We start from the raw sequence: 24,988 nt of genomic DNA on the forward strand, positions 1-24,988 counted from the left end.
AGCATATATGAAAAACCTACAGCCAGCATAGTACTCAATGGTGAGAGACTGAAAGCCTTCCTTGTAAGATCAGGAACAAGACAAAGATGCCCGCTGTCACCACTGTTATTCAACATTGTGCTGGAAGTGCTAGCCAGGGCAATCCGGCAAGACAAAGAAATAAAAGGCATCCAAATTGGAAAAGAAGAAGTAAAACTGTCATTGTTTGCAGATGATATGATCTTATATCTAGAAAACCCTGAGAAATTGACGATACAGCTACTAGAGCTAATAAACAAATTTAGCAAAGTAGCGGGATACAAGATTAATGCACATAAGTCAGTAATGTTTCTATATGCTAGAAATGAACAAACTGAAGAGACACTCAAGAAAAAGATACCATTTTCAATAGCAACTAAAAAAATCAAGTACCTAGGAATAAACTTAACCAAAGATGTAAAAGACCTATACAAAGAAAACTACATAACTCTACTAAAAGAAATAGAAGGGGACCTTAAAAGATGGAAAAATATTCCATGTTCATGGATAGGAAGACTAAATGTCATTAAGATGTCAATTCTACCCAAACTCATCTACAGATTCAATGCAATCCCAATCAAAATTCCAACAACCTTCTTTGCAGACTTGGAAAAGCTAGTTATCAAATTTATTTGGAAAGGGAAGATGCCTCGAATTGCTAAAGATACTCTAAAAAAGAAAAACGAAGTGGGAGGACTTACACTCCCTGACTTTAAAGCTTATTATAAAGCCACAGTTGTCAAAACAGCATGGTACTGGCACAAAGATAGACATATAGATCAATGGAATCAAATTGAGAATTCAGAGATAGACCCTCAGATCTATGGCCGACTGATCTTTGATAAGGCCCCCAAAGTCACTGAACTGAGTCATAATGGTCTTTTCAACAAATGGGGCTGGGAGAGTTGGATATCCATATCCAAAAGAATGAAAGAGGACCCCTACCTCACACCCTACACAAAAATTAACTCAAAATGCACCAAAGATCTCAATATAAAAAAAGTACCATAAAACTTCTAGAAGATAATGTAGGAAAACATCTTCAAGACCTTGTATTAGGTGGCCACTTCCTAGACTTTACACCCAAAGCACAAGCAACAAAAGAAAAAATAGATAAATGGGAACTCCTCAAGCTTAGAAGTTTCTGCACCTCAAAGGAATTTCTCAAAAAGGTAAAGAGGCAGCCAACTCAATGGGAAAAACTTTTTGGAAACCATGTATCTGACAAAATACTGATATCTTGCATATATAAAGAAATCCTACAACTCAATGACAATAGTACAGACAGCCCAATTATAAAATGGGCAAAAGATATGAAAAGACAGTTCTCTGAAGAGGAAATACAAATGGCCAAGAAACACATGAAAAAATGTTCAGCTTCACTAGCTATTAGAGAGCTGCAAATTAAGACCACAATGAGATACCATCTAACACCGATTAGAATGGCTGCCATTAAACAAACAGGAAACTACAAATGCTGGAGGGGATGTGGAGAAATTGGAACTCTTATTCATTGTTGGTGGGACTGTATAACGGTTCAGCCGCTCTGGAAGTCAGTCTGGCAGTTCCTTAGAAAACTAGATACAGAGTTACCATTCGATCCAGCGATTGCACTTCTCGGTATATACCCGGAAGATCGGAAAGCAGTGACACGAAGAGATATCTGCACGCCAATGTTCATAGCAGCATTATTCACAATTGCCAAGAGATGGAAACAACCCAAATGTCCTTCAACAGATGAGTGGATAAATAAAATGTGGTATATACACACGATGGAATACTACGCGGCAGTAAGAAGGAACGATCTCGTGAAACATATGACAACATGGATGAACCCTGAAGACATAATGCTGAGCAAAATAAGCCAGGCACAAAAAGAGAAATATTATATGCTACCACTAATGTGAACTTTGAAAAATGTAAAACAAATGGTTTATAATGTAGAATGTAGGGGAACTAGCAGTAGAGAGCAATTAAGGAAGGGGGAACAATAATCCAAGAAGAACAGATAAGCTATTTAACGTTCTGGGGATGCCCAGGAATGACTATGGTCTGTTAATTTCTGATGGATATAGTAGGAACAAGTTCACATAAATGTTGCTATATTAGGTAACTTTCTTGGGGCAAAGTAGGAACATGTTGGAAGTTAAGCAGTTATCTTAGGTTAGTTGTCTTTTTCTCTTTGAAATGTTCTTTGAATGGTCTCTTTGAAATGTTCTTTGAAATGTTCTTTTATTGTATGTTTGTTTTCTTTTTAACTATTTTTTCATACAGTTGATTTAAAAAAGAAGGGAAAGTTAAAAAAAAAAAAAAAAGAAAAACAAGGAAAAAAAGATGTAGTGCCCCCTTGAGGAGCCTGTGGAGAATGCAGGGGCATTGGCCTACCCCACCTCGAGGGTTGCTAACATGTTCACAGACATAGGGGACTGGTGGTTTGATGGGTTGAGCCCTCTACCATAGGTTTTACCCTTGGGAAGATGGTTGCTGCAAAGGAGAGGCTAGGCCTCCCTATAATTGTGCCTAAGAGACTCCTCCCGAATGCCTCTTTGTTGCCCAGATGTGGCCCTCTCTCTCTGGCTAAGCCAACTTGAAAGGTGAAATCACTGCCCTCCCCTCTACGTGGGATCAGACACCCAGGGGAGTGAATCTCCCTGGCAACGTGGAATATGACTCCCGGGGAGGAATGTAGACCCGGCATCGTGGGATGGAGAACATCTTCTTGACCAAAAGGGGGATGTGAAAGAAAATGAAATAAACTTCAGTGGCAGAGAGATTCCAAAACGAGCCGAGAGGTCACTCTGGAGGGCACTCTTACGCACACTTTAGAGAACCCTTTTTAGGTTCTAAAGAATTGGGGTAGCTGGTGGTGGATACCTGAAACTATCAAACTACAACCCAGAACCCATGAATCTCGAAGACAGTTGTATAAAAATGTAGCTTATGAGGGGTGACAATGGGATTGGGAAAGCCATAAGGACCACACTCCACTTTGTCTAGTTTATGGATGGATGAGTAGAAAAATAGGGGAAGGAAACAAACAGACAAAGGTACCCAGTGTTCTTTTTTACTTCAATTGCTCTTTTTCACTCTAATTATTATTCTTGTTATTTTTGTGTGTGTGCTAATGAAGGTGTCAGGGATTGATTTAGGTGATGAATGTACAACTATGTAATGGTACTGTGAACAATCGAATGTACGATTTGTTTTGTATGACTGCATGGTATGTGAATATATCTCAATAAAATGAAGATTAAAAAATTAAAAAAAAATAAAAAATAAAATGAGTTATTTGAATTTAAAAAAAAAACTTTTTATTTAAATATAAAAGTACACAGTCATAGATTTACAACTAAATGAAATACCACAAAGTGAAACCATTGACATAACAACCACCAAGGTCAAGAAAAGAAGCATTACCAGTTCCCCAGAAGGTCCTTTGTGCTCCCTTCCAAACTCTACTCTTTTCTTCCTCCCTACTGTGACTTGTAACACTACAGATGAGCTCTGTCTGTTTTTAAATTTATATAAATTGAATTGTGAAGTATGTATTTTTGTGTGTGTCTGGTTTCTTTCACTTGCTATTATATTTGTGAAATTTATCATTGTGACAGGTAGGGTTGTAGTTCATTTATTTTCATTGCTGCATAGTATTCTATCATATGAATAGACCTCAATTTTTGTATCCATTCTACTGATAATGGACATCTGGGTTGTTTCTAGTGTAAAGCTATCACACAAAAAAATGTTGCTAAGACATGTCTTTAGCAGCATACATATATACATTGCTGGTGGCTATATAACTAGAAGTGAAACTTCCCAGTCATACAATATGCATATGTTCATATTTAGTAGATATGCCAAAGGGCTTTCCAAAATGGTTTTACCAGTTTACACTTGCATCAGCATGTATGAGAATTCCCAGTATTCCATAGTTCTTGTCAACATTCGGCACTGTGAATCCGTTTTTAGCAGGGATTTCAGCATTGGTTTTGTGGATATTCCTTAAGAAATAGCTAATGACCTATCATACTGGCAAAACTCAAAAGCTTTGAAACATGCTGTTAGTGAGGCTGTGGTAAAACAAGCACTCTCACACATTGCTGTTGAGAATACAAAATGATAAAATCTCTACAAAGATACCTTCACCTCTGTTCATTGAAGCACCATTTGTTAAATCAAAAGATGGGAAACAATCCAAATGTCCATCCCTAAGACGCTGGTTTAATAAACCATGGTACATCCACACAAGGGAGTACTATGCAACTGCAAAAAAAAAGAAAAAAAAAAAAAAGGATTTCAATGAACATATTTAGAATGCTTTCCAGGCTATTTTGTTAAGGGATAAAGCAAGGTTCAAAGAGTATATATAATATTATAACTTGTAAGGAGTAAAGAGATAAATGCTTATTGTTGCAAAAAAAAGGGGGGACAGGGAGAAACACAGAATAAATTAAAAAAACTAATGAAAATGTTGTATGAGTATATGTAGGGTAAAGCGGTTAGGGATGGGAGCAAAACTCCTCTGAATATACCTTCTTAATATTTCGATTTTAGCTAAGTAATTATTTTGTATGTCTAAAAAGGAAATAAAAAAGGATTAAAGGAGAGCAAACCCTGAAATTGAATGCAAACAAAAACAAATGATCCTAACTGTATATCAAATTTATAACACAACCATACAGAGAAAATAATTCAAGTAAAACATGCATAGAGTGCTCTGTTTATTCTTCCTTAATTGAATATAATCCTAGGACGAATAAATAAAGCAAATAATTTTAAACTCCACGTAGTATGTGTATTCTTGCTAGTGATGTTAGTGTTGTAATTTTGAAGCTATGTTGTTCATATTATAAGATAGAACAAATTGAGTGAATATATTGATGTTGTTGGGAGTCAGGGTTTCCTCTGTGGGAGAAAAGAAAAACAAATATGCAACGATGAAAATGAAGAATTCTGTGGCATTGCATTTGAACTGGTGGTATTCTTAAAAATCCTGATGTTTAAAAATATATTATTTCCTGGCCTTTGTCCACTGACAGGGCATAGGAAGCAATGAATATCAGTAGCAATCAACTTATCTATTGCACAGAACCCAAATCTTTGTTTCTATATACCATTCTGCACTAAAAGGAACCATGTCTCCTTGGAGCAGTGGCTGATTACAGGTCTGGGGTGGGGAAAGAATAAAATGAGCCTAGAATATCTTGTGCGAGAAAATAAGAAAGTGCACAAAAACTAATGGGGACATGTCAAAAGGACCTAGAAATCTGCTTAAAGGGCTCCCAGTGATCAAATTTGGAATAATTTGAGCATGAAAATTAATGACTGTAACTGGTTATAACATTGAATTTTAAAAGAATCCATGAGTTCATTGAAATAAAAAAGTAGGGGGTGGAAAAAAGGAACACTTTTCTTTGCAGAAAATACCAACAACGTGCCTCAGTTTTCTCTTCTGTAAAATGGGATAATCATACCTAGCGCACAGGGTTGAAATATGGAGCAATGAGTTAATATGTGCAGTGTTTACTATCGTGACCCTGGAACAGAATATACTCTTTGACCTGGAGCCTCAATACACCTTCAGAGGGAGGGGACCACGGAGATGTAGAAACCTCCGGGGTTCCTAGAGGGAACAGGGCTAGAACCGCTGTTCCGCTGGAGAGCGGGCGGCTGTGGTGCACTTCCGGCCTTTGTGGTTTATGGTTCTCTACGCTGCGATTGTCAAGGATTCGGAAGTGGTGCGTGCTGAGTTTGGGGCCCTCTTTTCTCACGGATGCCTCGGTGAGCTTCGGAATCCCGGCTCTTGGAGAGCCTGGGTTTGCCGCCGAGGGCCTTCGGAAGGACGGGTCTGGGCGCTGCGACCCCGGACAGGGTGTCGGGGGACGGCGGCGAGGCCTTCTGGGCTGGAGTTTGCGGGCGGGTGAGGGGCAGAGAAGGCTGTTCCGGAACCTTGGAAGGGCCGTGTTTCCTAAAGGACAACATCTTTACAACCCCAGTACACCCAGCACTTCTCCACCTTTCTTCTGTACCAGAGCCGTTCGACTACTCTGTCCTAGTACCGGTGTCTCTCTGAACTCTTCCTAGCCTCATCTTAGGAGCCGAATAGATTCGGATATTGAGGAATATTTGTATTTTCCGACGTCTTGTCATTCTCTACTGTGGATTTATTTTAAACGGTGAGCAGGGATAGCTTTATAATAATGTCACAGCCTTTCTTAGATTCACATAATGTAAAGGCTTTTGCCGTCTTTTATGTTGGTGTGCACAAATATTTACGTACTAGCCAGGCACTCTTCTAAGCACTTTCCAAATATTAACTTACATACTTCTCATAACTCTGAGGTAGACACTGTTTTACCAAATTACCACACACACCACCCCTCCTTTTTTTTAACATGAAAGAAGAAAATTAGGCTAAGTAACTTGCCCAGGGTCAAACAGCTGGTAGTCAGAATTCAAATCCAGGAAGTCTGGCCCCAGAGTCCATTTTCTTAAACCCTTTGCTAAGCTGATTCCTCTCTTTGCCCCTGTATTAGCTTTACAGGCACAACCCAGGAAGTTATTTCTCTAATTTGAATTAGACTGCAGTAGTCCTGGGCTTCTGGTTAGGATTTTAAGATTAGAGAGGAGTGTACATCTGAAGACATGTATGTCTGTGAGAGTGGACCTGCAAACCTGGAAAAACAGCCATTTTACTTCTGCATGGGTGTGTTTCCCTGCCAGTTCACCTATGTTGTGCTTTGGGCAATAGATTGTGGCCCTAAGGGAAGGTGGCAACTGCTGATTAAGTCACCACTGTATCAAAAATTGTTCATTATCTCATTAAAAGATGGTTAATTTGATGTTTAGTATGTGCCAGGCTTTGTGCAAAACCACTTTATATGCATTATCCTCAACAAATTGCCAAGTTAGTTATTTCATAAAGAGAAAATTGAGACTCAAAAAAGTAACTTGCCCAAGGTGACATTGTTATTAAGTCAAATTGACAGCTAAATCTGCCTGTCTGTGTTCTCTGCTACTTCATATTACCTCCTACTTATCTCAGATACATAGATAAAATTATGGGCCTATATCATCTGTATGTGTAAACATATAATACATACAGGTATATATGTATTTATATATATGTATATGTAGATATATGTTTATATATGCATAGAAAATATGAATGGATACCTTCCAGTCTTATCAGTGACTATTTCTAGGAATTAGAAATTAGTGGAAGAATTCTCTGTACTTTTTGGATTTAAAAAAAAAAATTGTGAAAAGTAACAGTGCAAGATAGATGATAAATGATGATAAAATGTGAAACCGAGCCTGTACATGATATAAGAGCTGGAATAAAGAACAGTGGGCTCGAATGAATGAGGAAGGCTTCAGAGAGAATGTGAGATTTGAATCAAACTGCAGAGATTGGAAATGGTTTGAATAAGTGAAGAAGGCAAAATCAAGGACATGGAGCAGAGATGAGAAAAGCCTGATTTAAGAATAGTAAGAATAATTTAACTGGAACTGAGAGTTTTTGCATGTGGCATAGAGGAAAACAAGAATTGGGCCAGATAATAGAAGCCAGAGGTCCAACTGGAAAATTGGGGTTTCATCTGTTAAATAGTGGGGAATCACTGATGTTGACAGCAGAGCAAAATTGGAAAGGCAGGCATGTTATCATAAAAGCACATTTGCATTGTGTGCTGCTTACTCTTCATCTACATGGATATCCTGGGTAAAGAGCACCTCTTCCCAGGAATGATGGTAGATTTGGGGAAGTTGGGCTTGCCTTGGCTCTAGGAGAAACCAACTTTAAAATGCAAGTGTATTTTTCAAGAGTAGGAGAAATTATTATGCCAATAATATACAATGGGGTGGTGATCCTTGATGAGAGATTGATAACTATGCAAGTGACCAGGAGAGCTAGAGAGCTAGGTTATTTTAAAAACAAAACAACACAAAACAAAGATGGACTGGTCCAGAGTGTAGGATGTGGGTATTCATATCACCAGATAGAAGCAAAATCCAGGGAAGGAAAGCAAAAGGAAACCCCAGAATACACAGTGAAAGGAGGGAAATTGATCTAGTGAAACTGAGGTAAGATTTAAGATACTACATAACAGAAAATGACTGGACTGAGATTTTCTATGGGCAGAGCTCAAAGCATCAGCTGCATTTTGATAGAAAAACTGTGAATAGAAAAACTTTGACATAAAACCAATGGGGTCCAAACAGGAAGTTTCTGTTTTTCCAGAGGCCTAGAAGGTTGAAAACAAGAGAGCACAGTGACTGTTTAATCCTTTGAATCAAGGCTGAGTTAATCAGGTAATGTGAGAGCACCCATGTTTAACGTACTTGTTTGATATTTGCACCCCAAAACTTTCTCAACCTAGAACAAACTCAGTTGACCATGATTCAAGCCACCATCCTCTATTCCCTAGATTATTTGTCTTAACCTTTATTGTCTCTACTTTTTCTCCAGTCTATTTGTGTCACAGCAGAGTTATGCTTTTAAAATGTAAATATAATTTTGTCATTGTTGTTCTCAAAACCTCCAGTGCCTTTCCACATCTCTTCGAGTATAAGCCAGAGTCCTTACAACTGCTTTATTGGCCCTTTATGATCTGCTTCTAACTTCTCTGACTACATTTCCTATCACTTTTCCTTTTGTTCTTCTGTCCCAGCCCCATTGTTCCCTTGAAGAATCCAGGCCTGCTCCCAACTCCAAGAATTTGCACTTGCTGTTCCTGTCGCAAGGGCCTAATTTTGTCCAGATAGCCACATGACTTTGTTACTCCTTCCTTTGGTCCTCTGCTTAAATTTCACCTTATCAATAAAGCCTTCTCTGACCACTCCACATAAATTAGCAACCCTTCTTCTCCCTTACTCCATATCTCCTTTATCTTTCTTTTCTCTGTAGCGTTATCATCAACATATATTTAATTATTGTCTTTTTCCTCTTGTCCCCCTTCTTTGCCCTCTCCCCTGCCTTCTTCCAATAGAGAGATAGTGGTGGTGTGGTGATTGAGACTAGATTCTGGAGTCAGACTTGCTAGGTTTGAATTCCAGCTTCACCCCTTACTACTTGTGAAACCTTGGGTGAGTAACTTAAACTCTGTGTTTCTGTTTTCTCATCTAAATAAGGGTATAATAATAGTACTTAACTCACAGTTGTTTTGAGGATTAAAAGAGTTAATATATATAAAGCATCTAGAACAATGCCTGACACATTGAAAGCATTATAAATGTCAGCTGTTATTAATATTGTAAATTCCATGAGACTGGGGAATTTGTTTTGTTTGCAGCTGTATCCCCAGTGCCTTGAACAGTACCCGAAATACATTGACTCTCAATAAACATTAGCTAAATAAATGCTGTGTAAAAACCTTTAACAGAAAAAATAATGTGATGGTCACAGTTCTGGTGAGTCAGCACCAAGGAAAGTAGGGGAAAAACCATGAAGTCAATGATATCACCTGTTCCAGTTTGCTAATGCTGCAGAATGCAAAACACCAGAGAGGGATTGGCTTTTGTAAAAAGGGGGTTTATTTGGCTACACAGTTACAGTCTTAAGGCCATAAAGTGTCCAAGGTAACACATCAGTAATCGGGTACCTTCACTGGAGGATGGCCAATGGCGTCCGGAAAACCTCTGTTAGCTGGGAAGGCACATGGCTGGTGTCTGCTCCAAAGTTCTGGTTTCAAAATGGCTTTCTCCCAGGATGTTTCTCTCTAGCAAGCTTGCTCCTCTTCAGAACATCACTCACAGCTGCACTGAGTTCCGTCTCTTTGAGTCAGCTCATTTATATGGCTCCACTGATCAAGGCCCACCCTGAATGGGTGGGGCCATGCCTCCATGGGAATATCTCATCAGAGTCATCACCCACAGCTGGGTGGGGCACATTCCAAGCAAATCTAATCAGCACCAAAACGTCTGCCCCACAAGACTACATCAAAGATAATGGCATTTGGGGGACACAATACATTCAAACTGGCACATCACCTTTGAAAAGAATCCTTCACTGGGGTGGTGACTATAGAAGTCAAACAAGTAAAAGATGTCAGAGATTTGTGGAATTTATGTTTGCAGTTTACCCAGAAGGTTGTTGTCCCACTCCAGTGTTTTTTTCCCCCATGATAACCAATAATGCAATATGAATTTAACTTTTTTTCTAGTTAGCAGTGTGATCAGTGTTCATTAGTGATTTAAATATGTATCTCTAGTTATTTAATTTTGTAATGCATGCTGATACCTAAGAATATTGTAGGGTTTGTTATAATTTTTTACTGAATTATAATTAAATGACAAAAACATTTTTAAATGTTAAGTTATGCATTTGTGGGTCATGAAATCTTTGTGGTGGGTTGTGACTAGGATTTTTTTTAAAAATGAAATATAAAAATATCATTAGTATGTCATACAAAGTAAGAGTACATAGTGTTCTGTGAAATTTTTATTTCAGTTTGTGCATGTGTGCACAAACTTATACATTCATATGGACAGATATGTGTTCTGGGTCACAATGTAATATTTCTGATGGAATTACTGAAGATCCTGGTCAAAAAAAATTTGAGAGCCTCTGCCCAAGAATGGTGCTTAGGAATCACTAGGTCACCTAGGTCACATTTTTCTTTCAGAAAATTGGTCTCACAGCCATCATGATTAGATTGTTATAAGCTTTATGTGGTCATAGGGATTTGTCTCTTTATTAACAGTAATTTTTATTTTACTGTTGCCTAGTCTTCACCCTTAGACACATCAAAGAGAAAAAGTAATTCCAAGAAACTAAAGAATAGGAAAAAGCTAAAACTCTGCCTCTGTTTTCTTTTTTTTTATTTCTTATTTGTTTTGTTTTTATAAGAGAAGTTGTAGGTTTACAGAAAAATTGTGCATAAAATACAGCATTTCTATATACCACCCTATTATTAACACCTTGTATTAGTGTGGTACATTTGTTACATTTCATGAAAGAACATTTTTGTAATTGTACTATTAACTGTCCATCGTTTACAATAGGGTCCCCTGTTTTTTTGTACGGTCCTGGGGTTTTTTTTGTTTTTGCTGTATTTTAATTGTTTATTTACTTCTATGTCAGTCTTTCCACTTTGTGGTGATTAGAGCCCTCAGAAATCATGTTAAAATATACACTCCAGGAATGTATCCAATATTTGTCTATATAGGGTTGTATTCAGAAACTTGTAAGGTTTCAGAAAATTCTTTCATTTTGCATATAATGCCCATTTATAATGGAACGTAATTGTCAGAATCAACTTACATAGGGAGAATGGACTACTGTTCTCTAATGGTGGTCTGGAACCTGTCAGAGGCTTTCTGTTGCTCAGTGTGGACACCCATCACCCGATCAACAAGGCTTTCTCACCTCCTAACACCATCTGGAACAACACTCCTCCAACTCTGCTCTAGCCACTCTTTCTTTTAGTCTTTCATAGAGATCATGTTTCTTCCTATCAGTGGAATTTTGCACATGCTGTTCCTTCTATTTGGTCTGCTTGGCCCTCCTCCTCTTCTTTTAGTTAAGTTCTATTCAATATCCTTTGGATCTTAGCTCAAGCATTACTCTCTCTGGAAAGCCTTCCCCGACTAGGTCAATCTGCTATGATTTTCTGCCTTAGCACTCTTGAGACCACTGATAGTTTGCATTTACTTGTGTGATTATCTGCTTAATGCCTGTCTCCTCCTCTGAGGAGAGGGAGGGGGGTATGACAGTTTTTGTTACCACTATATGACCAGCCCTAATCACTGTTTCTGGAACACAGTAAGCATGTAGTAAAGATTTAAAAGTTGAGTGACATGGAATATCATGCTAGCTCTGCCACTGGGGTATTGGGCAAATCACTTAACTTCACGGGGCCTCAATTTCTTCATCAGTAAGAAAATGCCTCCTCCATCCCAAAATTTCTAGGATATTTATGGTTCCTGTCTGGAGCATACAAGCTTGATTAGGCTAAAGTTAGATAGCCAACATTATCTGCTATTGGCTTGACTTACATCTCCCATGTGGAGAAACCATCTGCCTAAGCAAGAAATTGGAGTTATCCTTGACGTCTGGGCCTCTTTCTCTAATGCCATCGCCTTGATTCAGGCTCTCTGCATCTCTCTGCTAGGAAATTGCAAAAGCTTCCTTAACTGCTGCTCAGTCCTATGTTTTTATTTTTGTTATTTTTTTTTAATTTTTATTCTAGTGATATATATACAACCGAAAATTTCCCCTTTAACCCAAACGTTCTAATATCTAATACAGTGCTGTTATGTGCACATTGTTGTGTGCCCCCCCATTTAAAAATATTAGATAGAATTACTATTTCCTTCATTTTAACATCTGAGTCAAGATGACTCCAGTTGACTACTTTCTGATTCTTTTGCTTTAGTGTTTAGATCTCTACGGAATTTATTTAATCTTTCAGTAAATTTATAAGAAAAATAAAAATAGTAGTAGTTTGTAACATTTTAAGAGTTTACCAAGCTGTTAGCTTCTTTGTGCTCTTTATCCATCATACCATTTGATCTTTATATCAACCTAGAAAAATAGGTTGGTTTTAGGATGCCTATTTGACAGATGAGGACACTGAGGCTCTAAATGTGATGCCCAGGATTGCAGAGGGAGTACCTGAAAGATCAAGTCCCAATCTCAGATCTTCTGTACTTCAAAAATGTCTCTTTCTTCCTCACCTCATCTGATTAGAAGGAATCTGCTACTTCTACCCAAGTGTACTTTCTCTCCTTATTCTGTCTTTTTATCTTGTTTACTTTCCTTCCCTCCTCTATTTTGCTTCCATTTTCTCCTTGATTCTTACTGTCATCTGTGACCACTTAGGCTAAAAGTGCTTGTTTGCTTCTATTCAACTAAAAACATACTGTGAGTCTAGTATCTTGTCAGCCAAATAGAAACCCAGTATATTCAGGCTTATTAGTTTGAGCTGTTTCATTCAGGATGATCAAAATGGTTCCTTCCTTCAATAAAACTACATGGTTCTTGTTTGTTTCTTTTTTCAGTTTTCCTTCCCATAGCAAGTCAGATATCCCGAATTACCTGCATCAGTATTTGGGTGGTTCTTACCATTAATCATGCATTCATTGTTCTTTCTTCAGATACAGAGTGACTACTAGTTTTGGTATAAATACTCCCAGGTATAAATGCCTGACTATAATTAAGTTTTCTACATTTTTATATTTTTTCTCTGCAAATTATTTCTTAGATCTCGGGATTACCACAGGAAAAGATCAAGGGAGAATTACCAAGAATAGATTCCTTTTCTGAACAGTTAAGCCTAAAATGGCCACAACCTTAGACCTTCAGATTCCAGAGATGCAGGAAGGACTTCTGGCAATGAAGGTAAAGGAGGAAGAAGAGGACCATACCTCTGGGCAAGAATCAGGCCTGCCAAGAAATAACCCTCACACTAGAGAGATCTTTCGTAGACGCTTCAGGCAGTTCTGCTATCAGGAGACACCTGGTCCCAGGGAGGCTCTTCGAAGACTCCGTTTGCTCTGCCATCAGTGGTTGAGGCCAGAGATGCATACCAAGGAGCAGATTCTGGAGCTGCTGGTGCTAGAGCAGTTCCTGACCATCCTGCCTGAGGAGCTCCAGGCCTGGGTGAGAGAACACCACCCTGTGAGTGGAGAGGAAGCAGTAACTGTGCTGGAGGATTTGGAAAGAGAACTGGATGAGCCAGGAGAACAGGTGGGAAGTTGGGAGAATAGGGGTTTGTACTTGCAGAGCAAGTATGAGATATCAGTGTAATAAGAGGAGATGGGGGATCTCTTTATACCTGACTTGATCTGTTGCAGGCTCTTAATCTCTGTTTTTGTTTTTCCTTTGCCAGCTTCTTGGTTCTTCTTTTCCTATGCAGTGACCCTGAGGAGGGCTCCTTGTAATGTCTTCTCTCTGATATTTTGTTCCTAACTATCCTTAATTTCCACTAGATCTCAACTAATGCTCATGAACAGGAAGAGTTTGTGAAGAAGGCAGCTCTAGGAGCAGCCCAAGAGTCATCAGGTACCCAGCTCCAAACCTTGGAAGAGCAGCTTCAGTGTAATTTGCAAGAGGTGTGCCCAGTTCAGGAGACTGGTAAGGATTAGAATTTCATCAGGAAACCCTCCTCGTTCCCTGAATGTTCAGCAGTTCAACACCTGTTTATTTAATATGTGCTGTATGTCAGGCACTGTGTTAGGTACTGGGAATATAGTGATGAACAGGGCAGACTTGGTCCCTGCCCACACAGAGTTTGCATTCTGGTAGGAGAGGAAGACAATTAAGCAAGCAGTTATAATCCAGTGCATCTTCTCCCTGAGGTTTGTGTATTATTGTTTTATAGTGAGGAAAGTAAACAGAAAAAGTGGTTATTTGTCTCCTTCCACCCACACCTTTGACCACTTTTTTTTTCTTTTGTCTTTGGAAATACAGCATTCATGTGATCCATTTATTATTTCAGTTGGCGAGGCTGGAACTTGGAATGTGGAGTTAGCCCCAAAGAGAAAGATTTCTAAAGAAATGAAATCTCTTGTGGAAGTACCTCGAAAACTGAATGGTGATATTTCTCAGGTCCCCAATTATGGAGACCCATATGACCATGAGGGCGGATTGGAAAGGCAACGGGTAAGCTCTTTGGTGGAAAGACCCTATGTCTGTGGTGAATGTGGGAAAAGTTTCACCCAGAATTCCATCCTTATCGAGCACCAGCGAACACACACGGGTGAGAAGCCCTATGAATGTGATGAGTGTGGGCGGGCCTTCAGCCAGCGGTCAGGCCTCTTCCAGCACCAGAGACTCCACACTGGGGAGAAGCGTTACCAGTGCAGCGTTTGTGGGAAAGCCTTCAGCCAGAACGCTGGGCTTTTCCATCACCTCAGAATCCACACCGGGGAAAAACCTTACCAATGTAGTCAGTGCAGTAAGAGTTTTAGTCGACGTTCTGTCCTCATTAAGCATCAGAAAATTCACACAGGCGAGAGACCTTATGAATGTGAAGAATGTGGCAAGAACTTCATTTACCATTGCAACCTTATCCAGCATCGGAAAGTCCACCTTGCAAGTGAATCCAACTAGCAGCTCGGAACAGGTAGGGCAAAATTTTCTGATATCATACCAGTAGGCAACTTAGCAGGGGTATCTTCTCTGTCCTTGAGAGAATAGGAATAGTTTAATCCTCTAGCATAGAAAGCTCCAGGGAAAGTTAGCGAAAATGTCATTACTTTTATGCAGAGAGAAGTATAATATCTTAAATTCGTCTGTCACGTTGTCTATGGTAAGTGACTGCCACAGGTTTGCAATATTGAGTATTGCTTCTTTTGATTTGATCATAACATATAGGATAGACCTTGTCTCACACACACCTGTGCAAGTTGTTTTCTAAGTGTACTTCAGGAAAGCTGTTCGTCAACCTATTTTTTTAAACTTTCAAAAAATGTTTTTCAAAACTTACGTGCAGCCTGAGTACACAATAATGTCAAAGGCAGTTCACTGACTGTTTAAACGTTAATCTTAAAATAATTGTAGTAAACTCTCTAACGTAAACTACTTGATTTCTTTCCATTCTTATAAGATATAATATGCTTTATAACCTACAAAAGAAGGCAGATGAATCCTCCCATGTAAATATACAAAAAGCTTCTTTCTCTATTTAATGTTTTTGTAACTTAGCCTTTAGTCAGGGATCGCGGAATTGAAGCAACTATATGAGCTCAATGGATAGTCAAAAGAAATATTGCTTATTGTTTTGAATTTGTGCAGACTAGGAAACTTAATTAAAAATATAATATCTCACCTCATATCTTTATTATGAAAATATAGCCATCTTTACATATTTCCTGTCACATAATGAGTATTTTGGGTTTTGCTTTTTTCTTTTTTATTTAACCTTTTGTTATCACTCTTCCACATTGGTTTCTTTTTATAACCTCCACACTTCTCAGCATTCTGTATCGATTGTCACCAAGGACATACATATGAAAATTTCTTTTACTTAATACTGATACTTAATGATTACAAAATGTTATATTGGGTCCAGGAGACAAAGAAATGGAAAATCTATGGTGATAATCTCTTTTGGACCAAATACCTAGCAGATAATTTAAGAATAGTTGAAGTACTGTAAGGGACTTTAGGGATCACTTCTGCATGCCCTTATTTGACAGAAAAAGAAATGCAGGCATTGGAAAGTAACTGTCCACACAATCATATAGCTAGTTAATAGCAGAGCTGGAAATAGAACCCTGTCTTCTAATTCCCAGCACAATGCTCTTTCTACTAAACCACTAGAAACATTATATCACCAAATAGAAATTTTAAGTGTGTGGAATTTAGAGGATTTATAAGTCATTGAGATTTAGCTTTTTATACCTTAGCAAGCCTTCCTCTCTTTTTAATGTTTCGATAAATGCCCAGCCCCCTATTTCATTTACAGTGGGAGTTCCAGGGAAGACTCCTCCCACTTATCCTTCATCTGAGGTATTTTATTTATTTTTGTAGTTACCTTTTTTTTTTTTTTAATTTACATTGACTTTTAAAATTTAATTTACTTAGAGGAACTTTGAAAAAAAAATACATTCTTCACATGGTTCAAAAACCAAAAGAATATAAAAAAGGTCCCCACCTTTATGATACCCATAAAGGTATACCTCCCTTATAGGCAGCCATTTCAGCAGTTTCTTATGTATCTTTCATTGTTACTTTATGTAAATGCAGGAAAATATGAATACAAAATCTTACTTCCCCCACTACACAGTAAGGTGGCATACTATTTACACTCTTCTGCACCTTGCTTTTTTCACAAAACAATATAATCTGGAGAGATTTCTACATCATTACATAGAGAGGTTTTTTGTTCTTTTTACAAGTGAAAAGTATTTCATTTGTCAACGCTTCATAGTTTAACATACCCTTGTGGATGAAAACTCACTGTTGCAGTTTGCTAACGCAACTGTTTTGCAAAACATCAGAAATGGATTGGCTTTTATAAAGGGGGTTTATTTGGTTACACAGTTACAGTCTTAAGGCCATAAAGTATCCAAGGTAAGTCATCAACAATCAATCGGGTAGCTTCACTGGAGGATGGCCAACAGTGCCCGGAAAACCTCTGTAAGCTGGGAAGGTGCATGGCCGGTGTCTGCTCTGGAGTTCTGGTTTCAAAATGACTTTCTCTCATGACATTCCTCTCTAGATGTCTGCTTGCTCCTGGGTTGCTGTGATAGTTTGGATGTATTATGTCCCCCAAAACACCATGTTCTTTGATGAAGTCTTGTGGGGGCAGAAGGATTAGTGTTGAGTAGATTGTAATTCTTTGAGTGTTTCCATGGAGATGTGACTCAATCAACTGTGAGTGAAATGTTTGGATAATTTCCATGGAGGTGTTATCCTGCCCATTCAGGGTGGGTATTAATTGGATCATTGGGGTTGTATAAAGGAATTCACAGACAGAGGACTTCGGAGCAGCTATGAGTGACATTTTTGCGAGCAACTGACAAGAGATGTTTTGAAGACAGCTGTTAAAAGCAGACTTTTGCTTTGGAGAAGCAAGAGATGAGCTAGAACACAACCCAGGATCAGCAGATGCCAGCCACGTGCCTTCCCAGCTTAGAGAGGTTTTTCTGGACACCACTGGCCTTCCTTTGATGAAGGTATCTGTGCCAGTTTGAATGTATTGTGTCCCCCAAACACCGTTATCTTTGATGTAATCTTGTGTGGGCAGACTTTATCAGTGTTGATTAGATTTCTTTGAGTGTTTCTTTGGAGATGTGCCCCACCCAGCTGTGGGTGATGACTCTGATTGGATAATTTCCATGGAGGTGTTGCTCTGCCCATTCAGGGTGGGTCTAAGTTGAGTCACTGGAGCCATATAAATGAGCTGATAGACAGAGGGAACTCAGTGCAGCTGAGAGTGAATGTTTGAAGAGGAGCTACACCCAAGAGGGACACTTTGAAGAAAGCACAGGAGCTACAGATGAGAGACAGTTTGAAGACAGCCCTTGAAAGCAGACTCTTGCTCCAGAGAAGCTAAGAGAGGACAGATACCCCAAGTGCAACTAAGAGTGACATTTTTGAGGAACTGCAGCCTAGAGAGGAACATTCTGGGAGAAAGCCATTTTGAAACCAGTACTTTGGAGCAGACGCTAACCACGTGCCTTCCCAGCAGACAGAGGTTTTCCGGACACCATTGGCCATCCTCCAGTGAAGGAACCCATTGCTGATGTGTTACCTTGGACACTTTATGGCCTCAAGACTGTAACTGTGTAACCAAATAAACCCCCTTTTATAAAAGCCAGTCCATCTCTGGTGTTTTGCATTCCGGCAGCATTAGCAAACTAGAACAGTATCCAGTTGTTGATGCCTTGCCTTGGATACTTCATCGCCTTAAGACTGTAACTGTGTAACCAAATAAACCCCCTTTATAAAAGCCAGTCCATTTCTGTATTTTGCTTAACGACAGCATTAGCATACTAGAACAGTTGCGTTCTCCAAAATGTCTCTGTAAGCTGTAGCTCCTCCAAGGTGTCATGCTTAGTTGCTCTGAGTTCCTTCTGTTTGTCAGCTTTTTATACTGCTCAGGTGATTTAATTCAGATCTACCCTGAATGGGTTGGTAACACCTCCATGGAAATTATCCAATCAGAGATCTTGGTCACAGTTGATTGAGTCACATCTTCATGGAAACACTCAAAAAATTACAATCTAATCAACACTAATATGTCTGCCCCCACAAGATTGCATCAAAGAACATGGGCATTTTGGGGGACATAATACATCCAAATTGGCACATTCCACCCCCTGGACCCCAAAATGACATGATCTTTCCATATACAAAACACATTCATCCCATCACAGTATCACAAAATCTTAAATCATTTCAGTAACAATAAGTACAAGATGCTATCAGAATCAGTTACAGGCATGGTCTTGTCCTAATGCAGAATTCCCCTCTAGCTGTGGACCTGTAAAACTTAGAACAAGTTATCTGCTTCTAGTATACAAAGGAGGGACATTCATAGGATAAACATTCCTGTTGCCATAAGGAGAAACAGTGAGGAAAACAGGGTTTAAGGGATCATAACAATTCCTAAAACCTGCAGGACAAACGCCATTAGATTTCAAAGTCTCAGAGTCATTCATCAAATAATGCTGTATCCTTGGGGCTTGAGAGAGTGGCAGTCCAACCCTTCCTAAGGGCCTTTGCAGCAGCCCTTTCCTCTCCAAACACTGGGGTGAGTGCTCCAACGTATCCACACATTGGGGAGACCACCTTCTTGGCCCCACCATCCTCAAACTTTGGGGTGCCACCCGGACTCTCTGGGGCAAAGGCTCTCCCCTCTCCGAACAGTGGGGTGGTGGCCGGGCTCTCCCCAGTCCCTGGGGAATGTGCTCCACCCACTCTGGGGCCTGACATGACAGCATTCTTCCTGAGCATCGAGGTGGAAGGCCTGCACTCTGTCTCCAGGGCAAACTCACCCTTTCCAAGTACATGGGCTGCTCCACTTTCCCAGCCTGAGACCTCTTGACTCCATACCTCAATCTCCATGGCTCTGTCTTTGAAGAAGCCTTTCCTTCAATTTGTCCCTTTTCTGTCTCCTCCTATCCAGACGGGCAGTGTCTCCATCTAAATAGATCTCACAAAAATCGTGTTGGCTTGGCATGAAGTACACAGGGGTCGAAACCATCAGACAACAGGAGTTTCCACAAATCCCTTCCGGATAACTCCATATCTGATCTTGGCTTGTACTGAAATGGCGGCCGGATTCCATGTTTGGTTAAATCCTCACATGGGGCTGTAGCCTCTGGGTTCTCACTTTCTTGAAGCCTGGAATTGTCCAAACTATCAGTTTCTGGTTTCTTTGTACCCAAAAGTTCATTTCTTATCTCTGTCCTGTCACATTTTTCTATAAGCTGCAAGTAGAAGCCAGGCTATATCCTCCACACGTAGTCTGCAAATTTCCTCAGCTAAGTATCCCAGCTTGTCGTTTTTGAATTCTGCCTTCCATCCGACACCAGGACACAATTTTGCCAAATTCTCTGCCACTTTAAAACAAGGATCACCTTCCTTCCAGTTGGCAATGACACATTCATCATTTCTGTTTAGGGCCTCACAGAAGTATCTTTAGAGTCCATATTTCAACCAGCAGTCTAGGCTTTTTCTATCAAGCTCCTCACAGTTCCTCCAGAATTTTCCCCTTATCCATTTAAAAGCCATTCCAGCATGTTTGGTATTTTGGTATTTGCAAATGCAGCAGCAGCACCCCACTTCTCTGGTACCAAAATCTGTTCCAGTTCTAATACTGCTGTTTTGCAAAATACCAGAAATGGATTGGCTTTTATAAAGGGGGTTTATTTGGTTGCACAGTTACAGTCTTAAGGCCATAAAGTGTCCAAGGTAAGTCATCAACAGTCAATTGGGTACCTTCACTGGAGGATGACCAGTGGCATCCAGAAAACCTCTGTTAGCTGGGAATGCACATAGTCAGCGTCTGCTCCAAAGTTCTGGTTTCAAATGGCTTTCTCCCACCACGTTCCTCTCTAGGCGTTTGCTCCTGGGTTGCATTCTCCAAAATGTCTCTGTAAGCTGCAGTTCCTCCGAAGTGTCACTCTCAGTTGCTCAGAGTTCCTTCTGTTTGTCAGCTTTTTATATGGCTCCAGTGATTTAATTCAGATCCACCCTGAATGGGTTGGTTAACACCTCCATGGAAATTATCCAGTCAGAGATCTTGCTCACACTTGATTGAGTCACATCTCCATGGAAACACTCAATCAAAGACTTAACAATCTAATCAACACTAATATGTCTGCCCCTACAAGATTGAAGCAAAGAACATGATGTTTTGGGGACATAATAGATCCAAAATGGCACACTCACTATTTAAAATTTTTGTATATTGTTTTATTTTTCTCCCCAGTTTAGTCCAAGTCAAGCTCATCTGTTTAAAAGCTAACATCTTTCACATGTCATAGGAAATAGAGTTGGCAACTAGTATTGTACATAATTCTTCTATAGAGAAATGTAGAAGTGATTAAAGAAAGAACAACTGGGTGATGTTTTTCAGTTTAGTATGTTTGATTCTATTATACGTTCTTAGACCTAACTTTCCAAAGTATTTGTGTCATTACTTGTGGCTAATTGTGGTTATTATAAAAAAATCCTAAATTTCCTCAAGAATATAAGTGTATTTTATTGTGTCTTGAGGTTAAAATATCCCCAAGGGAAATACACATCAATTTTATAGAGAAGTTAAGGAAAAAATATACTAGATTTAAGTTTGAAGATCAACTTTTCAAGTCCATATGTATTTTTTAAAGTGATATAATACCCATACTATAATAATCTGAATTCATAAGTATCTTAAAGACCTCTCCATAAGCTGAGGTAGCATGTTTGGATAATTCCATTATATCAGCTCTTAAAAGATTTAAAATATGAACAGATCAAGGTTTTTAAGGGAGTGCATCAAAAAAGAGTGAGTTCTTGACTCCTGCAATTGAAGTCTGAATGTTTGGTTTGGTTTCTGCTGGCTGATGTATTATAGCTTCTCAAAAATTCTCATTTGTTTCAACAACTGATAGAACACTAACAAATAAAAGGCATTATATATGTTGTAGAGACAGATGTGTCACTTAGAATACCCCAATGATTAACATAATTTAAATGGTTGATAGTTCACCAAATTAACTTTCCTTGTCTTCTGTTACTAATTTTGCTAATTCTTTTATCTGGGATACATATTCCTCATTAGTTGAGGAATAATATTTGAGCCAAGATAGGCAATGGCACATAGGCCTTGCCTCTTCTATGATTATTCCAGTTCTTCCTTGCCAGAAGTCCTTAGTTGCCCTTTTTTCACATTTCTGTATTTCTCTCACTTCTCTCTTCTCTTTTTTTTTTCAACCCAGCCCCTTTTATTCATCCCATGAAGTCCAGTCTTCATCTCTTTTCGGGTATTCCCTGAACCAGTACACATCCTTCGTTGGCCCCTTGAAAAGTCCAGTCTGAAAGAGAAGAGTAGTCATAATTCTATAGCTAGACAAAATTTTGGAAATATTGAATCAAATCCAACTAAATAACTTTACTGGTTCTTAAGACTAGTGCAGTGCAGTGTCCTTTTGAGTACTGTTCAGGACAGTGGACATTGTATGTCAAAAAAAAATGGCTGCGAATCTTGTAACCAAAGCCTGCCTAGAACTGTAGATAAAGCCCTGAAAACTAACTTTTCCACTGTAATTTTGTTTTGAAGGTCAGGACTCCAGAAGTATCTATATATACTTTTCTGTTTGGAAATGACTCCTATTTTCTATATCTGATGGTCATTTTCCTTTAAAACAGATATGATAGTGGAAGATTATGTTTTATAATTTTCCATTAAGACAAAATTACCTCAGAGGAGTTTTAAAAATAGAAGTTTATCAAGAGTCAAAATTATTATAAAATATGAAGTATTTTCTGTGGAGAAATTTTGAAATATAAAATATGTACTAGTATATATATATATTTTTTGGTTAAATGTTGAGTTAGTAATTGAGAAAAATGTAGACTCTCTGTAGAGGGAGATGGAAGGTAGAGGAAAGTGTTTTAGGCAGAGAGAATAGGGTGAGGCAAGACCCATCCAAGATAGGATCATGAACCAGGAGTTCTCCAGTTTGGTTGGATCTCAGAGTTCCTGTAAAGAAGGAATGGGACATGGTAGGTGGGGACCAGATTGAGAGAGCCTTGAACACTTTTCTAATGAGTTTAGTCTTGGTTTGGTAAGCATTGTGGAATCACTGAAGGTATTTTGTTGTGCTATAAGAGCTTCTTAGATGTAGCTTTTAAAGGAGATTTTCAGAGTTAGCCCATTCCATACCTAGATAAGGAAAGGGAATCCCAAAGTGGTTAAGCACTTATAATCTATTTTTTAATCACGTTCAAAAATTTAAAAACAAAACCAACCATGAACAAAAGTCATTGTGGAATTATATGTAATTTCACAGACGCTTAGTCTTGACACCCTGAGACACCATTTTAGGCATCTGCAAACAACAATAAAAACAAGAGATAAGAGAAAAACAAAATGTGGGTAACATAAAAATGAATCAGGGAACCTAGAGATAGAACAGAAGCTAGTAAAGGGGGAATGATAATCTAATATGTACAGATATGATAATGAGGGTGAAAGTAATGGTATGGGAATGGTCAGGTGTGACTGTGGTTCATTAATGGGATTATATGTATCAGTGATGCATTGAAGGTGAACATGTCTGTAAATGGTTGTTTAAAGGCATGTAACCCACAGAATAGCACCACAAACCTAAATAAATGTTAGTATGATATACTTATAAGGTATGACACTGGTGCAGAGGCTTAACAACGTAGTGGTATGGAAAAACTACCCATTGCATATTAAAGACTATATTTAATAGGAATATCTTACCAACACTGTACTAATACCAGGGGTGAATAATTAGCAGCTGATAAGAGCTCTGGGATGTATTATGTTATGATGAATGTTTAAAGTTGAGAGTGATGATGATTGTACAACTAAGTGAAGACAAAGTAAGAAATTGACTGTTTATCTTGGGATAGAATATACATTAAGCGAAATTAGGAACCTGCTACTTAATAAATCAAACCCTCTACTTGAGGCTTGCTCTTCTGAAATTTATGGTTGTAGATGGGAGGCTGAGCCCTTCTATAATTATGCCTGAGGGGCACCTCCAGGGAACCTCTTTTATTGCTCAGATGTGGCCTTTCTCTCTCTAAGCCCAACTCAGCAAATAAATTCATTAACCTTCCCCCCATGAGGAGAATGACTCCCAGGGGAGTAAATCTCCCTGGCAACATGGGACATGACTCCCAGGAATGAGCCTGGCCCTGGCAGCAAGGGACTGAAAATGCCTACTTGACCAAAAGGGGGAAAAAGAAAGGTAACAAACTGAGGTCACAGTGGCTGAGAGATCCCAAATAGAGTCAAGAGGCTATCTTGGAGGTTTCTCTTTTGCAAGCTCCAGCTACACATCACAAATGGCCACAGTATGCCAGGCCCTTACAAAAAGTAGTCCCCAAATACCTAGGTCCCTACCTGAAATTCTATAAAAGATTCACTCACTAAGTTTTATCTCTCAGAAACTTAAATTCACCAGAGTTCCTATACCAGAAAAGTCCTAAAACTCAGAGACAACAGCTTCTTTAAGAACAACAGTCAGATGCAGCCCCCTTCCACATACTGTCAACACCCCCTTTCAATATGAACAAGTTAGGGTACTCACTGTTACACACCCCTGAAAATAGAGAGATTAAGTGAGAGGAAGGGGTAGTAACAAACAGGATAAGATTTAACAAAGGTCTATGAATACTGAAATGCCATATATACATATATATATATACATATATGTTAGACGCTGGGGTGTTGGAATAGCTGGAAGGAGGTAAATGACATGGTGGAACTGTAACCTGTAACATCCTTTTAAATTTGCTCTATAGCTACTCGTTGAATTGTGCTTTGAAAGTCTTCACCTTTCTATGTATATCCTATATTGCATAATAAGAAAAGAACTGAAACTGGAACTGTAACCCATAACAATTTTTGAAATTACCTATATGACTGCTTGTTGAGCTGTACATCAAAAGTTAACACCTTTCTGTATGTGTGTTATATTTTACAATAATGGAAATAGTGGAAGTTGTGGAACTGTGACCCATGATGTTCTTTGAAATTTGCTTTCTAACTACTTGTTAAATCATATTTTGAAAGTTTTCACTGTTATGTATTTATGTTAAAGTTCACAATAAAAATGCATTAAAAAATGAATCAGAAGGCAAAATTAGGTGTTAAAACTGGGTTAGCATGACTCCCAGGGATGAGCCTTGACCTGGTATTGTGGGATTGAGAAAGTCTTCTTAACCAAAAGGGGAAAGAGCTGGAATAACAGTTTCAGTGGCTGAGAGATTTCAAATGGAGTTGAGAGGTCATTCTGGAGGTTATTGTTATGTGTTATACAGATATCCCTT

The 24,988-nt window shown here is 38.9% G+C and overlaps 1 protein-coding gene across 4 annotated transcripts in view; it reads left to right on the plus strand.

The window, feature by feature from the left end:
- Positions 1 to 5,713: 5,713 nt before the first annotated feature.
- The window catches only part of ZSCAN23 (zinc finger and SCAN domain containing 23), a 32,582-nt gene continuing 13,307 nt past the window's right edge, over positions 5,714 to 24,988 (plus strand). For 2 of the 4 annotated variants that reach the window (XR_005218141.1, XM_037844898.1), the window contains exons 1-4: positions 5,714 to 5,799; positions 13,224 to 13,708; positions 13,951 to 14,095; positions 14,460 to 15,086. Coding sequence is in view for 3 of the 4 variants with exons in the window: in XM_037844898.1 (XP_037700826.1) it covers positions 13,301 to 13,708; positions 13,951 to 14,095; positions 14,460 to 15,073 (1,167 nt within the window). In the remaining variant the exon portion in view is untranslated. Of the gene's footprint in view, positions 5,800 to 5,912; positions 6,195 to 8,260; positions 8,332 to 13,223; positions 13,709 to 13,950; positions 14,096 to 14,459; positions 15,087 to 24,988 lie in introns of those variants that run through there. The other 2 variants (XM_037844901.1, XM_037844900.1) reach the window with 2 other exon arrangements.

The sequence above is a fragment of the Choloepus didactylus genome, chromosome 7 (assembly GCF_015220235.1).
Source record: "Choloepus didactylus isolate mChoDid1 chromosome 7, mChoDid1.pri, whole genome shotgun sequence".
NCBI classification, from domain to species: domain Eukaryota; kingdom Metazoa; phylum Chordata; class Mammalia; order Pilosa; family Megalonychidae; genus Choloepus; species Choloepus didactylus.